Source organism: Mesoplodon mirus (genome assembly GCF_964341445.2).
Source record: "Mesoplodon mirus genome assembly, chromosome: 1".
Classification (NCBI taxonomy): Eukaryota; Metazoa; Chordata; class Mammalia; order Artiodactyla; family Ziphiidae; genus Mesoplodon; species Mesoplodon mirus.
Window position 1 is genome coordinate 41,257,473 of NC_138976.1, and position 15,277 is coordinate 41,272,749.

Consider the following 15,277-nt stretch of genomic DNA (forward strand, 5'->3'; position numbering starts at 1 on the left):
GCCCGTGCTCCGCAACAAGAGAAGCCACTGCAATGAAAAGCCTGTGCACCGCAACGAAGAGTAGCCCCCGCTTGCTGCAACTAGAGAAAGCCTGCACTAAGCAACAAAGACCAAACGCAGCCAAAAATAAAAAAAAATAAAAATAAATAAATTAAGAAGAAATACATGTGAAATCACCTGAGCTCTTTCTGCTTCCCCACACCATTCCCAACTTTAGTAATAATTAAGTACCTAATAAACTGGGTTGATTTCCACCCCTGAGAGTTTAGGTTTAATCACTTTCTGGACTGGTTTGTCCCACGAGGTGGGGTACTGGCAAATGAAAACAAAACAAAGAAAAGGAATTCCTTTTGAATTAGACACCAACAAACTAATGCAACAAGCAACAGTTTATTTATTTAAAAAAACGGAAAAGAAAAAAAAAGAACTAAAAAGAAAAGAAAACCTTTTTTACTACATCTTATAGATTAAGTAAAAATACCTGTATTAATATATATGTATATACATACTGCATATATATATATACATATGATATAACATTAAAATTACATGCTTCTCAGGACAGAAGAATTAGGACATGTTCCCTTATTTCGATTTAAAACTCTATCACAATTTAAAATCACTGCAAGAAAACTTGCTTCCTTTATTTTCGTTTTGAGACTTCAAGTACAGGAAGTTATCAAACCAGGATCTAAATGTGGAGAACCATCTGCTATGCACAAATGACAACAAACTGCCACAAATCATGAGTCGGGGGTCTTCTGAATTCTCACACAGGTCTTGGCTCCCTACAACAGTGTCAGCCTTCTACCTGAGATGACAGGGGATGATGAAGCGTGACAGTCTGCAGGTTCCACGTGGATGTTCACACTGACGTTGAAACAAAAGCAAACACAAACATGTCTTATCGTAGCAACAACACTGGCCATGAAATTGCTCTAGAGGAGGTTTCTTTCTCCCCTTTCCTTGTCAAAGGAAACATAAAAATTGCCAAAAAAAAACAAAAAAAAACACAAACCCTCGGGTGAAGCACCTCTGGCGATGATCAGCATACAGCAAGAGACAGAGAGGGAGCGTTTCTTTCGCGACAGCTCCGGGCTGACTTGGATGATTTCAAACACACCCTCTTCTGCAAAAGGCACTCACATATTGTCTGTTTATAAATCATACAGTGGGATTCCTTACATGGGAGTTTTTCCTACAAATATAAAAGAGATAAGCTGAGGACATGGTGTAACAAAGAAAAAAGTATAAGAAATACACATTTTGGATAAATGTGCACTTTTTTTAAAAAAGGACAATCAATATAATAGTTTAAAAAATTTCATTGAAAAGTTAGGAATTCCAGTAAAATTATCAGTAAGAAGCAAGGTACTAGAGGATGAGGGATGGAGGGAGGCTAGCTTTTCAAATGGCCAAAGGAAAGGATAGGGTCTGCTCTTAAACTAGAAAGACCATTCACACACAACGCAATGTGTGAGAGGAGGGAGGTAGTAGCAGAGAAATAGGTGAAGCAGAAGGGAGGGTGGCGTCCTTCAGGATGTGGGCGTAGGAAGGGACGCGCCAGAATCTGCAGTGGGAAAGATGGGCTGTGTTCCCCTTGCCTCTGCAGTTGGAAGAGACCCTGCCCAAACCAAAGGCTGCCCTCACCGGGACACGACCGAGCTAATGGAATTATAAGATGTGCCACTGTTGCAGCTTGAGGCGTAGGCCTCCTGGCCGTTGCCGTCGAGGTTGATTTTGAACACAGAGGACGCCTTCAGTAGGAAGTCCGCCGCATCCCGGCGCCCCAGCTCCCTCAGTTTGGACATGAGGATGCCGACCGTGCTCTCGGGGTAGGAGGTCCATTCCAGGAGCAGGGCGTGGACCGGGCTCGGGAGGAACTCCTTGGGAGACCCGTTATTGGTGTTGTACTTTGCCACAAGGTCGGGGAGACCCAAGTTCATGGCAAGAAGGCACCAGTCCTTCCCCATGGGATCGGGTGGGTCCAGCAGGCGACTGAGTTTCCTCCGGGTCAGGAGGTTCAGATCTGACGCATGGATGTCCATGCCCAGGCTGGCCTGTGAATAGACGTCGTGACAGCCGAAGCACATGATGCTGCTGAAGCTCTCCTTGTACCCGCCCATGGTGTTAGTCAGCGAGGTCTCCTTGAGGGTCTGTGCCCGGAAGAAGTCTCGCGGCTGGTAGATCATGACGGGCTCGTGGTGCTCTCTCAGCTGCTGGGGGCTCAGGTAGTGCTTCACCGTCAGCAGCCCGGGCAGCGTGGTGGCCATGACATTCTCGATGGTGCTGCACACCGAGTCCAGCAGGAGGCAGCACTTGATCTTTTCTGTCTCCAGACCGCGCACCTGGACCTCGAGGCCCTGGCCGTGGTTGACCAGGAGCACCAGCAGCTCGGCCCCACGGTTGGCAATCTTGCAGCCGTGCACCCACAGGCGGATGTCCGCGTCTCCCTCCGCGCTCTGCTGGTGGATCCACCTGCACAGGTTCACCTGCACCTTGTGAAAGATGCCGCACGGGAAGGGCGTGACGTGCTCCACGGGCACGATGCGCACGCCGCCGTAGACCCGCACCTCGTCCTCCTCATCCGTCCATGACCGGTGCAGGTTGTCAGTCTTGATCAGGGCGGGGATGTCCACCATGGTACCGCTGCTCAGGTCCCGGGCGCAGATATCCATGGCATCGAGAATCTGCAGCAACTCCTCCACGTCGCTGTCGGGCACCAGGCGCTGGACGTCCTCCATGGTGTAGCGGCCCCGGTAATGGTGCAGGGCCCGTGGGGTCTCGACGGAGAGCAGCTTCCCCAGAACGTTGGTGCAGAGCCAGCGGGGGTCTAGGAGCAGCACGTCCTGCACGGTTTCACTCTGCATGATGTTGATCTGCCAGAGGGGACAACGGGAAGTCACACATAGGAACATAAATGGCCAGATGCTTCAGCTGCTCAGAGCACTAAAGGGCCTGAGCAGGGATGAAATCTGTGCAGATATTGTAAGGAATGACTCAGCACATTCATATGGACAGATCTCAAAAATCAATACTGAGCCAAAAAACCAGCTTGGCAATGTCATAAGGGAGATTCTGAAAAGACTACCTTTGACCCCTATAAAAGGTCAATGTAATAAAAGACAGAGAGAGAGAGAGAGAGAGAGAAAGAGAGGGTAGCCAAATGCAATGGGTGATTTTTGACTGGATTTTGAATCCCCAAATAAATACACAAATGAATAAAATTAGCTATAAATGAAATTACTGGGACAAGTGGCAAACACTTGAATGAGGACTATAAATTCAACAATAGTATTATATCAATGTTATGTTTCCAGGAAGTGATAATTAATTATATTGTGGTTATGTGGGAGAATGTCCTTCTCCTTAGGAGGTACAAGCTAAATTTTTTAGGGGTGAAAGGTCATGATGTTTGCAAAGCAAATAAATAAATAGAAGAGAAAGAGATAAAGCAAATGTAGCAAAATGTAAACAACTGGTTAAATTAGGTGTTCAGGATATGAGGAGATATTGTACTAGTCTTCCAACTTCTCTGAATGCTTGAAATTTTTCAAAAAAGATTCAGAATGTTACAATATTAGACTGTTAGGTAAAATTTTAACACACATACATATAAAAAAGGTCTAGAAAGATATGCTACCACGACAGTGGTTGGCCCTGGAGTGGGGAGAGAGGAAAGTGGCGAGAGGTGGCCAAAAGGGACTTAAGCTTTTCCTGTCACATTCATTTCTTTAAAAAGCAGAAGTCAGAAAGAAAAAAAAAAAAGTGACCAAAAAATAGAAGCAACTTTCCCCTTTACGGAACACGTACCCATCCCTCCCTTCCCTCCCTACTCTGGGCTAGTTCTACAAAGAATGGTGATCCAAGGTGGACTCCGTTCTCACATGGAGGCTGAGACCCTGGACCTGTCTGCACAAGAAGTACTTTTCTCCCCACAGTCTGGTTTAAATCTTTGAGATGCCTTGTAGATATGATTCTGTTCAAAATTGAGACTTAGAGTGTACATTTCTGGAATGTAGAGCAGTATCTACTTAATTTTTGATAAGGCATTTGGTGGAATACTGCCTGCAGTTCAGTCCTAGACACAACTATCTCCTCAGGGTCACAAAAGACAGACTGATAGACTGTCCCGTATTGGAGGAGACTAAGGAGACAGATGACTGAGTGCAGTGTGGGATCCTGAGCCGAAAAAAGACAGGACAACTGATGAACTCTGAATAAGATCCTTAGATTACTTACTAGAGGGCAGGAATAGTACTGGAGGAGGGGCTGGAGGCCAATGAGAATGGGGGCCACCTGATTTAGATTTCCCTTCTTTGTTATTCTGTCTTCATTTACTTATTAAAGTCTCAAGGGCAAGGAGGGATGTGATGCCAAATAATGTGGATTAATCACTATGAGCTAGAAAATTGCTGGCAAATGCCACAAGGCAAGAGAATACTGTATTAAAAAGAGTGAGTTTATTATTATGGTTACAATATGTATTTTTATATCTAGCACTATATTACAAGGTAAGGTTTGATCCCTTGTTTATCCCCACCCTTGAATTCAATCATTTAAAGTACTGCTGGAGAGACCTTCAAGATGGCGGAGGAGTAAGACATGGAGCTTACCCTCCTCCCCACAAATACATCAGAAATACATCTACATGTGGGACAACTCCTACAGAACACCTACTGAACGCTGGTAGAAGACCTCAGACTTCCCAAAAGGCAAGAAACTCCCCATGTACCTGGGTAGGACAAAAGAAAAAAGAAAAAACAGAGACAAAAGAATAGGGACAGGACCTGCACCTCAGGGACGGAGCTGTGAAGGAGGAAAAGTTTCCATACACTAGGAGCCCCTTCGCCGGTGGAGACAGGGGGTGGGCGGGGGGAAGCTTCAGAGTCATGGAGAAGCGCAGCAACAGGGGTGCAGAGGGCAAAGTGGAGAGATTCCCATGCAGAGGATAGCTGCCGACCAGCACTCACCAGCCCGAGAGGCTTGTCTGCTCATCCGCTGGGACGGGTGGGGGCTGGGAGCTGAGGCTCGGGCTTCGGAGGTCAGACCCCAGGGAGAGGACTGGGGTTGGCTGAGTGAACGCAGCCTGAAGGGGGCTAGTGCGCCACAGCTAGCCAGAAGGGAGTCCGGGGAAAAGTCTGGACCTGCCTAAGAGTCAAGAGACCATTGTTTTGGGGTGCACGAGGAGAGGGGATTCAAAGCACCACCTAAACGAGCTCCAGAGATGGGAGCAAGCCGCGGCTATCCGTGCGGACACCAGAGACGGGCATGAGATGCTAAGGCTGCTGCTGCAGCCAGTAAGAAACCTGCGTGCAAGCACAGGACACTATCCACACCTCCCCTCCTGGGAGCCTGTGCAGCCCACCACTGCCAGGGTTCTGTGATCCAGGGACAACTTCCCCGGGAGAACACATGGCACGCCTCAGGCTGTTGCAACACCTCTGCCCGCCACAGGCTCGCCCCGCATTCTGTACCCTTCCCTACCCCCGGCCTGAGTGAGCCAGAGACCCCTAATCAGCTGCTATTTTAACCCTGGCCAGTGTGAGCAAAGAACAGGCACCCTCAGGTGACCTACACACAGAAGCGGGGCCAAACCCAAAGCTGAGCCCCAGGAGCTGTGCGAACAAAGAAGAGAAAGGGAAATCTCTCCCAGCAACCTCAGGAGCAGCAAATTAAATCTCCACAATCAACTTAATGTACCCTGAATCTCTGGAATACCTGGATAGAAAACAAACCATCCCAAAATTGAGGCGGTGGACTTTGGGAGCAACTGTAGACTTGGGGTTTGGTTTCTGCATCTAATTTGTTTTTGGTTTTATGTTTATTGTAGTATAGTATTTAGAGTTTATTATCATTGGTAGACATATTTATTGATTTGGTTGCTCTCTTCCTTTTCTTTTTATATATAGATATATATATATATTTTTCCTTTTTCTCTTTTTGTGAGTGTGTATGTGTATGCTTCTTTGTGTGATTTTGTCTGTATAGCTTCGCTTTTACCATTTGTCCTAGGGTTCCACCTATTTTTTTCTTTTTTAGTATATTTCTTAGTGCTTGTTATCATTGGTGGATTTGATTTTTTGGTTGCTCTCTTCTTTCTTTCTTTTTTTTAATATTACTTAAAAATTTTTTAATAATATTTTTTCTTTTAATAACTTTATTTTCCTTTCTTCCTCCCTTGCTCCATCCCTCTCTCCCTTCCTCCCTTTCTTTCTTTTTTTGTGCCTTTTCTTCTGAGCCATGTGGCTGACTTGGTGCTCCAGGCCTGGTGTCAGGCCTGTGCCTCTGAGGTGGGAGAGCCGAGTTCAGGACATAGGTCCACCAGAGACCTCCCAGCTCCACAAAATATCAAACGGTGAAAGCTCTCCCAGAGATCTCCATCTCAATGCTAAGACCCAGTTCCACTCAATGACCAGCAAGCTCCAGGGCTGGACAGCCTATGCCAAACAACTAGCAAGACAGGAACACAAACCCACCAATCAGCAGAGAGACTGCCTAAAATCATAATAAGGTCACAGTTACTCTAAAACACACCACTGGACGCGGTTCTGCCAACCAGAAAGACAAGATCCAGCCTCATCCACCAGAACACAGGGACTAGTCCCCTCCACCAGGAAGCCTACACAACCCACTGAACCAACCTTAGCCACTGGGGGTAGACACCAAAAACAACAGGAACTACGAACCTGCAGCCTGCGAAAAGGAGACCCCAAACAGAGTAAGTTAAGCAAAATGAGAAGACAGAGAAATACACAGCAGATGAAGCAGCAAGGTAAAAACCCACCAGATCAAACAAATGAAGACGAAATAGGCAGTCTACCTGAAAGAGAATTCAGAGTAATCATAGTAAAGATGATCCAAAATCTTGGAAATAGAATGGAGAAAATACAAGAAACGTTTAACAAGGAACTAGAAGAACGAAAGAGCAAACAAACAATGATGAACAACACAATAAATGAAATTAAAAATTCTCTAGAAGGGATCAATAGCAGAATAACTGAGGCAGAAGAACGGATAAGTGACCTGGAAGATAAAATACTGGAGATAACAATCGCAGAGCAGAATAAAGAAAAAAAATGAAAAGAATTGAGGACAGACTCAGAGACCTCTGGGACAACATTAAATGCACCAACATTCGAATTATAGGGGTCCCAGAAAAAGAAGAGAAAAAGAAAGGGATTGAGAAAATATTTGAAGAGATTATAGTTGAAAACTTCCCTAATATGAAAAAGGAAATAGTCAGTCAAGTCCAGGAAGCACAGAGAGTCCCATACAGGATAAATCCAAGGAGACACACGCCAAGACACATATTAATAAACCTATCAAAAATTAAATACAAAGAAAAAATATTAAAAGCAGCAAGGGAAAAACAACAAATAACATACAAGGGAATCCCCAAAAGGTTAACAGTTGATCTTTCAGCAGAAACTCTGCAAGCCAGAAGGGAGTGGCAGGACATATTTAAAGTGATGAAAGGGAAAAAGCTACAACCAAGGTTATTCTACCCAGCAAGGATCTCATTCAGATTCGACAGAGAAATGAAAACCTTTAGAGACAAGCAAAAGCTAAGAGAATTCAGCACCACCAAACCAGCTTTACAACAAATGCTAAAGGAACTTCTCTAGGCAGGAAACACAAGAGAAGGAAAAGACCTACGATAACAAACCCAAAACAATTAAGAAAATGGTAATAGGAACATACATATCGATAATTACCTTAAATGTAAATGGATTAAATGCTCCAACCAAAAGACATAGACTGGCTGAATGGATACAAAACAAGACCCGTATATATGCTGTCTACAAGAGACCCACTTCAGACCTAGTGACACATACAGACTGAAAGTGAGGGGATGGAAAAAGATATTCCATGAAAACAGAAATCAAAAGAAAGCTGGGGTAGCAATTCTCATATCCGACAAAATAGACTTTAATATAAAGACTATTACAAGAGACAAAGAAGGACAATACATAATGATCAAGGGATCAATCCAAGACGAAGATATAACAACTGTAAATATTTATGCACCCAACATAGGAGCACCTCAATACATAAGGCAAATGCTAACATCCATAAAGGGGAAATCGACAGTAACACTATCATAGTAGGGGACTTTAACACCCCACTCTCACCAATGGACAGATTGTCCAAAATGAAAATAAATAAGGAAACACAAGCTTTAAATGATACATTAAACAAGATGGACTTAATTGATATTTATAGGTCATTCCATCCAAAAACAAGAGAATACACTTTCTTCGCAAGTGCTCATGGAACATTTTCCAGGATAGATCATATCTTAGGTCACAAATCAAGCCTTGGTAAATTTAAGAAAATTGAAATCATATCAAGTATCTTTTCCGACCACAATGATATGAGAGTAGATATCAATTACAGGAAAAAATCTGTAAAGAATACAAACACATGGAGGCTAAACAATACACTACTAAATAACGAAGAGATCACTGAAGAAATGAAAGAGGAAATCAAAAAATACCTAGGAACAAATGACAATGAAAACAGGATGACCCAAAACCTATGGGATGCAGGAAAAGCAGTTCTAAGAGGGAGGTTTATAGCAATACAATCCTACCTCAAGAAACAAGAAACATCTTAAATTAACAAGCTAACCTTACACCTAAAGCAATTAGAGGAAGAAGAACAAAAAAACCCCAAAGTTAGAAGAAGGAAAGAAATCATAAAGATCAGATCAGAAATAAATGAAAAAGAAATGCAGGAAACGATAGCAAAGATAAATAAAACTAAAAGCTGGTTCTTTGAGAAGATAAACAAAATTAATAAACCACTAGCCAGACTCATAAAGAAAAAAAGGGAGAAGACTCAAATCAATAGAATGGGAAATGAAAAAGGAGAAGTAACAACTGACACTGCAGAAATACAAAGGATCATGAGAGATTACTACAAGCAACTATATGCCAATAAAATGGACAACCTGGAAGAAATGCACAAATGCTTAGAAAAGCAAAACCTTCCGAGACTGAACCAGGAAGAAATAGAAAATATGAACAGACCAATCACAAACACTGAAATTGAGACTGTGATTAAAAACCTTCCAACAAACAAAAGCCCAGGACCAGATGGCTTCACAGGCGAATTCTATCAAACATTTAGAGAAGAGATAACACCTATCCTTCTCAAACTCTTTCAAAATATAGCAGAGGGAGGAACACTCCCAAACTGATTCTATGAGGCCACCATAACCCTGATACCTAAACCAGACAAAGATGTCACAAAGAAAGAAAACTACAGGCCAATATCACTGATGAACATAGATGAAAAAAATCCTCAACAAATACTAGCAAAGAGAATCCAACAGCACATTAAAAGGATCATACACCATGATCAAGTGGGGTTTATCCCAAGAAGGCAAGGATTCTTCAATATATGCAAATCAATCAATGTGATAAAATATATTAAACAAACTGAAGGAGAAAAACCAAACCGTATTAACAAACTGAAGGAGAAAAACCATATGATCATCTCAGTAGATGCAGAAAAAGCTTTTGACAAAATTCAACACCCATTTATGATAAAAACCCTTCAGAAAGTAGGCACAGAGGGAACTTAGCTCAACATGATAAAAGCCATATATGACAAACCCACAGCCAACATTGTTCTCAGTGGTGCAAAACTGAAACCATTTCCTCTAAGCTCAGGAACAAGACAAGGTTGTCTACTCTCACCACTATTATTCAACATAGTTTTGGAAGTTTTAGTCATAGCAATCAGAGAAGAAAAAGAAGTAAAAGGAATCCAAGACAGAAAAGAAGAAGTAAAGCTGTCCCTGTTTGCGGATGACATGACACTATACACAGAGAATCCTAAAGATGCTATCAGAAAACTACTAGAGCTAATCAATGAATTTGGTAAAGTAGCAGGATACAAAATTAATGTACAGAAATTTCTTGCATTCCTATATACTAATGAATGAAATACCTAGGAATAAACCTACCTAAGGAGACAAAAGACCTGTATGCAGAAAACTATAAGACACTGATGAAAGAAAAAGGATGATACAAACAGATGGAGAGATATACCATGTTCTTGGATTGGAAGAATCAACATTGTGAAAATGACTCTACTACCCAAAGCAATCTACAGATTCAATGCAATGCCTATCAAACTACAAATGGCATTTTTCACAGAACTAGAACAAAAAATTTCACAATTTCTTTGGAAACACAGAAGATCCTGAATAGCCAACACAATCTTGAGAAAGAAAAATGGAGCTGGAGGAATCAGGGTCCCTGACTTCAGACTATACTACAAAGCTACAGTAATCAAGACATTATGGTACTAGCACAAAAACAGAAATATAGATCAATGGAACAGGATAGAAAGCCCAGAGATAAACCCACGCACATATGGTCACATTATTTTTGATAAAGGAGGCAAGAATATATAATGGAGAAAAGACAGCCTCTTCAATAAGTGGCGCTGGGAAAACTGGACAGCTACATGTAAAAGAATGAAATTAGATCACTCCCTAACACCATACACAAAAATAAACTCAAAATATATTAAAGACCTAAATGTAAGGCCAGACACTATCAAACTCTTAGAGGAAAACATAGGCAGAACACTCTATGACATAAATCACAGCAAGATCCTTTTTGACACACCTCCTAGAGAAATGGCAATAAAAACAAAAATAAACAAATGGCTCCTAGTGAATCTTAAAAGCTTTTGCACAGCAAAGGAAAACATAAACAAGACGAAAAGACAACCCTCAGAATGGGAGGGAATATGACAACTGACAAAGGATTCATCTCCAAAATGTACAAGCAGCTCATGCAGCTCAGTATCAAAAAAACAACCCAATCCAAAAATGGGCAGAAGACCTAAATAGGCATTTCTCCAAAGAAGATATACAGACAGCCAACAAACACATGGAAGAATGCTCAACATCACTAATCATTTGAGAAATGCAAATCAAAACTACAATGAGGTATCACCTCACACCGGTCAGAATGGTCATCATCAAAAAATCTACAAACAATAAATGCTGGAGAGGGTGTGTAGAAAAGGGAACCCTTTTGCACCGTTGGTGGGAATGTAAATTGATACAACCACTATGGAGAACAGTATGGAGGTTCCTTAAAAAACTAAAAATGAACTACCACACGACCCAGGAATCCCACTACTGGGCATATACCTTGAGAAAACCATAATTCAAAAGAGTCACAGGGGCTTCTCTGGTGGCGCAGTGGTTGAGAGTCTGCCTGCCGATGCAGGGGACATGGGTTCATGCCCCAGTCCGGGAAGATCCCACATGCCGCAGAGCGGCTAGGCCTGTGAGCCATGGCCGCCGAGCCTGCGCATCCTATGCTCCGCAATGGGAGAGGCCACAACAGTGAGAGGCCCGCGTACCACAAAAAAAAAAAAAAAAAAAAAAGAGTCACATACCACAATGTTCATTACAGCTCTATTTACAATAGCCAGGACATGGGAGCAACCTAAATGTCCATCGACAGATGAATGAATAAAGAAGATATGGCACGTATATACAATGGAATATTACTCAGCCATAAAAAGAAACAAAATTGAGTTATTTGTAGTGAGGTGGATGGACCTAGAGTCTGTCATACAGAGTGAAGTAAGTCAGAAAGAGAAAAACAAATACCGTATGCTAACACACATATATGGAATCTAAGAAAAAAAAGAAAATGGTTCTGAAGAACCTAGGGGCACGACAGGAATAAAGACGCAGATGTAGGGAATGGACTTGAGGACATGGGGAGTGGGAAGGGTAAGCTGGGACAAAGTGAGAGAGTGGCATGGACATATATACACTACCAAATGTAAAATAGATAGCTAGTGGGAAGCAGCCGCATAGCATAGGGAGATCAGCTCTGTGCTTTGTGACCACCTAGAGGGGTGGGATAGGGAGGGTGGGAGGGAGACGCAAGAGGGAGGTGATATGGGGATATATGTATACATATAGTTGATTCACTCTGTTATAAAGCAAAAAATAACACAGCATTGTAAAGCAATTATACTCCAATAAAGATGTTACCAAAAAAAAATAATAAAGTACTGCTGGAGGGGCCAGTAGATTAGCCTGTAGTTTCATTGGAATTCAAAGACTGACACAATCACTGCTTGAGGCTCTAGTTTCTAGGGTCGCTGGCTTCTTGATTCAGGTAGAATTTTAAACCTATGTAATCCATGGCCAAGGGCCCCACATGGCACCTGAGACTGGGCAGGGAAGCTTCTGGTTTGTAAAATTCCTGGAACTGCTTCTGGTTTTTCATATTCAGAACTGTTCTTCTTAGCCCATACTAGCTTACACTGTCTCCTGATTTTACATGATGGAAGAATGTGAAGGCTATGGCCCCTTGAGAGGTACAGGCAGCATATGAAGCAATTACAACAGGGTTCCCAAACTGTAGCCCAGAGCTGAACCAGGAAGAGAGATTCCTATCTCTTGGTCATTTCTGGGGATCACTGCTTGCCATGTCTTAGTGTCTCCACATGTTCTCTCCCTGAAGATACGTCACTACTATTTCTTGATTGTGTGTGAGCCCAAGAGGTCTGTTTGGAGCTGATACACTCCATGGAGAGCAGCCATCCTGAAGGCTGCAGGAATCACAGCTAAGCATCAGCTGCCCCAGGGAGAGAGAGGAGAGGCCCAGTCACCCAGTGTAGCAGGAACTGTGCTCCCAAACTAAGAGAAGCCGGAAAACAAACCAACCAAAGCAAGACAAAACAACAGCTCTTAAGGTGAACAGCAGAGCAAAGAACCGCAGTTCGGGGAATCACTTGAGGCTTCCTGTGATAGTCGCACGTCTGGAAACATCATGGGTAGTGGGCAGTTGCCACTCAGCCTCTGCAGCTCATCCCACCTTCAGACACCGGAAATGCATCCCAGGGCCCCCTCCCAGACCCTTGCCAGGGCTGGAGCCCTCACCTCGCCGGCACTGTGGAGCTGCTGGGCGATGCGCCGGAGGTCCACCTCGCTGGCCAGGGGGTTCAGCTGGTCCTGCACGTCGTACACAAACTGCTGCAATGACATCAGCTGGTTGGGACCATTGAGCTTCCTCCAGGAGGGCAGCGTGGAGATGATTTTCTCACACAGGTGAGTCATTGGAGGGCAGACCTAGAACATGCAGAACAGGCAGGTCAACGCACAGCTGTGGGGACTCAGGAGGAGCCGGGATATAACGATGCCGCTCACATCTGCACAGTTGCATGTAATTCTTTGGATGCACCAGTGATTTTTGGTTAAGTACTGGGGAAGTTTTGTTTTTTCAGTGTTGCCTTTAAGCAGAATCTATTGAACAAATATAAAATTTTATAGAGGCTTTCATTTCCACTGCTCGTCTTAAACAGATGGTAAGGATTCACAAACAACGGCTTTGGAATTGTGGACTCAATTAACTAACGTTCACTAACTCCTAATGTTTTCCTCCCTCCCTCTCTTGGAGTGAGGGTTTCAGCCAGGTGATGGCCACTTTATGAACAAAGAGACAGGAAAAGAGAGTAAGTATCTTTATCAATATTAGATGGCTTTTTACCAGTAAATCAGGTATTCATGGTAATAGGTATTCATACTGTTGAAATATTTCGAATTTGATTAATTCTTGGTAATTGGCTTGAAATGAGTTTTTACTCTCTTAACTTGGTTAAATAAATCAGTCTATGTTACAGACTCATAATCAGCACACTTTCCTAATTAAAAATGCCATGAGCCATACACTGCACTGCATCATTAATCAGGCAGTCCCTTCTCGAATCTCATCTTTTTTTTTTGTGGTACGCGGGCCTCTCACTGTTGTGGTCTCTCCCTTTGCGGAGCACAGGCTCCGGACGCACAGGCTCAGCGGCCATGGCTCACGGGCCCAGCCACTCCATGGCATATGGGATCCTCCTGGACCGGGGCACAAACATGTGTCCCCTGCATCGGCAGGCGGACCCCCAACCACTGTGCCACCAGGGAAGCCCTTGAATCTCATCTTTTACACCCCCTACCTATACAACGAACAATATTCCCAGGGATAAAGGCAGTTTGTTTGGTGAGCTTCATCTGCCTGACGGCAGAAGTTGGGGGTGTGCATTATGTAAAGCAGACATTATGCCACACCCCAGCTCAAGACTCTTCAGGGAGCACAGGCCCTCATCCCACCTGGTGAGCAGGCGCTGAGCCAGTCACAGACCACTGTTCCTGATCGCCACCCACTGGTTTCCGTGACCAGGTTCTCCAAGGCCCTCCAGGCTTACCCCCTGCCCACTGACTCTGCTGTAGTGTAGCCCCCTTTAGAAAGCGAGGGTCAAGCTTCACGAGAGAGGAGAGGGTTCCTGAAAATTCCAAAAGCATGTCTAGAACTGGAGCCTGGTATTGTAAGCACAGCACTTCTATCAGGCAAATGGTGAGTTATAACTAAAGACGGCACCTGCCAGGCAGGGGAGCAAAAGCCATGTCCTCCTTGTTACACTCGAGCTTAGAAGCAGGAACAGTCCCCGGAGCATTTTTTTTTAGGAGTTTTATCTTGGGATATTTGCCCATTTCTTACCTATTTCAGACAGCTTTTTTTTTTTTTTTTTTTTGCGGTATGCGGGCCTCTCACCGTTGTGGCCTCTCCCGTTGCGGAGCACAGGCTCCGGACGCACAGGCTCAGCGGCCATGGCTCACGGGCCCAGCCGCTCCGCTGTATGTGGGATCTTCCCGGACCGGGGCACGAACCTGTGTCCCCTGCATCGGCAGGCGGACTCTCAACCACTGCGCCACCGGGGAAGTCCCAGACAGCTTTTTGAATATTACGGATAGCAACCTTTTATATGCCAGGGGCATTGAGAATATTTTTTTCCCAATCTATCTCACCTTTTAACTTTGTCTATGGAATTTATTTGCCAGAAAAATCTTCTATGTTGTCAAATGTATTTGACAAAATATTGGTGTATTTTCTTTGAAAACTTCTGAGGTTTTCTAACTTGGCTTAAAAGGCTTCTCAAAGCACTTCTAAGTTATTTTAAAAATAAATTATCTTGCATTTACATCAAGATATTACTTTATTTTTTATATTTAAAAGCTTTAATCTGCCTACAGTCTATTTTTACGTTATGTAGTGAGCAGGAGTTCAACCTAATTTCCTTCTAGGCAAATAGCCAGTTGTGCCAGATCATTTATTAAATAAACATTTTCCCCATTAAATTTAAATAACATCTATGTTCTCTATTAAATTTCTGCAGATGTTCTGATTTACTTCAACACTCACTAATCTATTCCAGTTATTTATTGGTTTATTGATTACAG

General features: G+C 43.4%; 1 protein-coding gene across 2 annotated transcripts in view; it reads right to left on the minus strand.

Moving 5' to 3' along the window:
• Positions 1-383: 383 nt before the first annotated feature.
• Positions 384-15,277, minus strand: part of DAPK1 (death associated protein kinase 1) — a 216,379-nt gene continuing 201,485 nt past the window's right edge. For both annotated transcript variants that reach the window (XM_082619892.1, XM_082619891.1), the window contains 2 exons: positions 12,935-13,123; positions 384-2,879 (listed from right to left, as the gene is read on the minus strand). In XM_082619892.1, the coding sequence (XP_082476018.1) occupies positions 1,647-2,879; positions 12,935-13,123 (1,422 nt within the window). In that variant the 3' untranslated portion in view covers positions 384-1,646. The remainder of the gene's footprint in view (positions 2,880-12,934; positions 13,124-15,277) is intronic.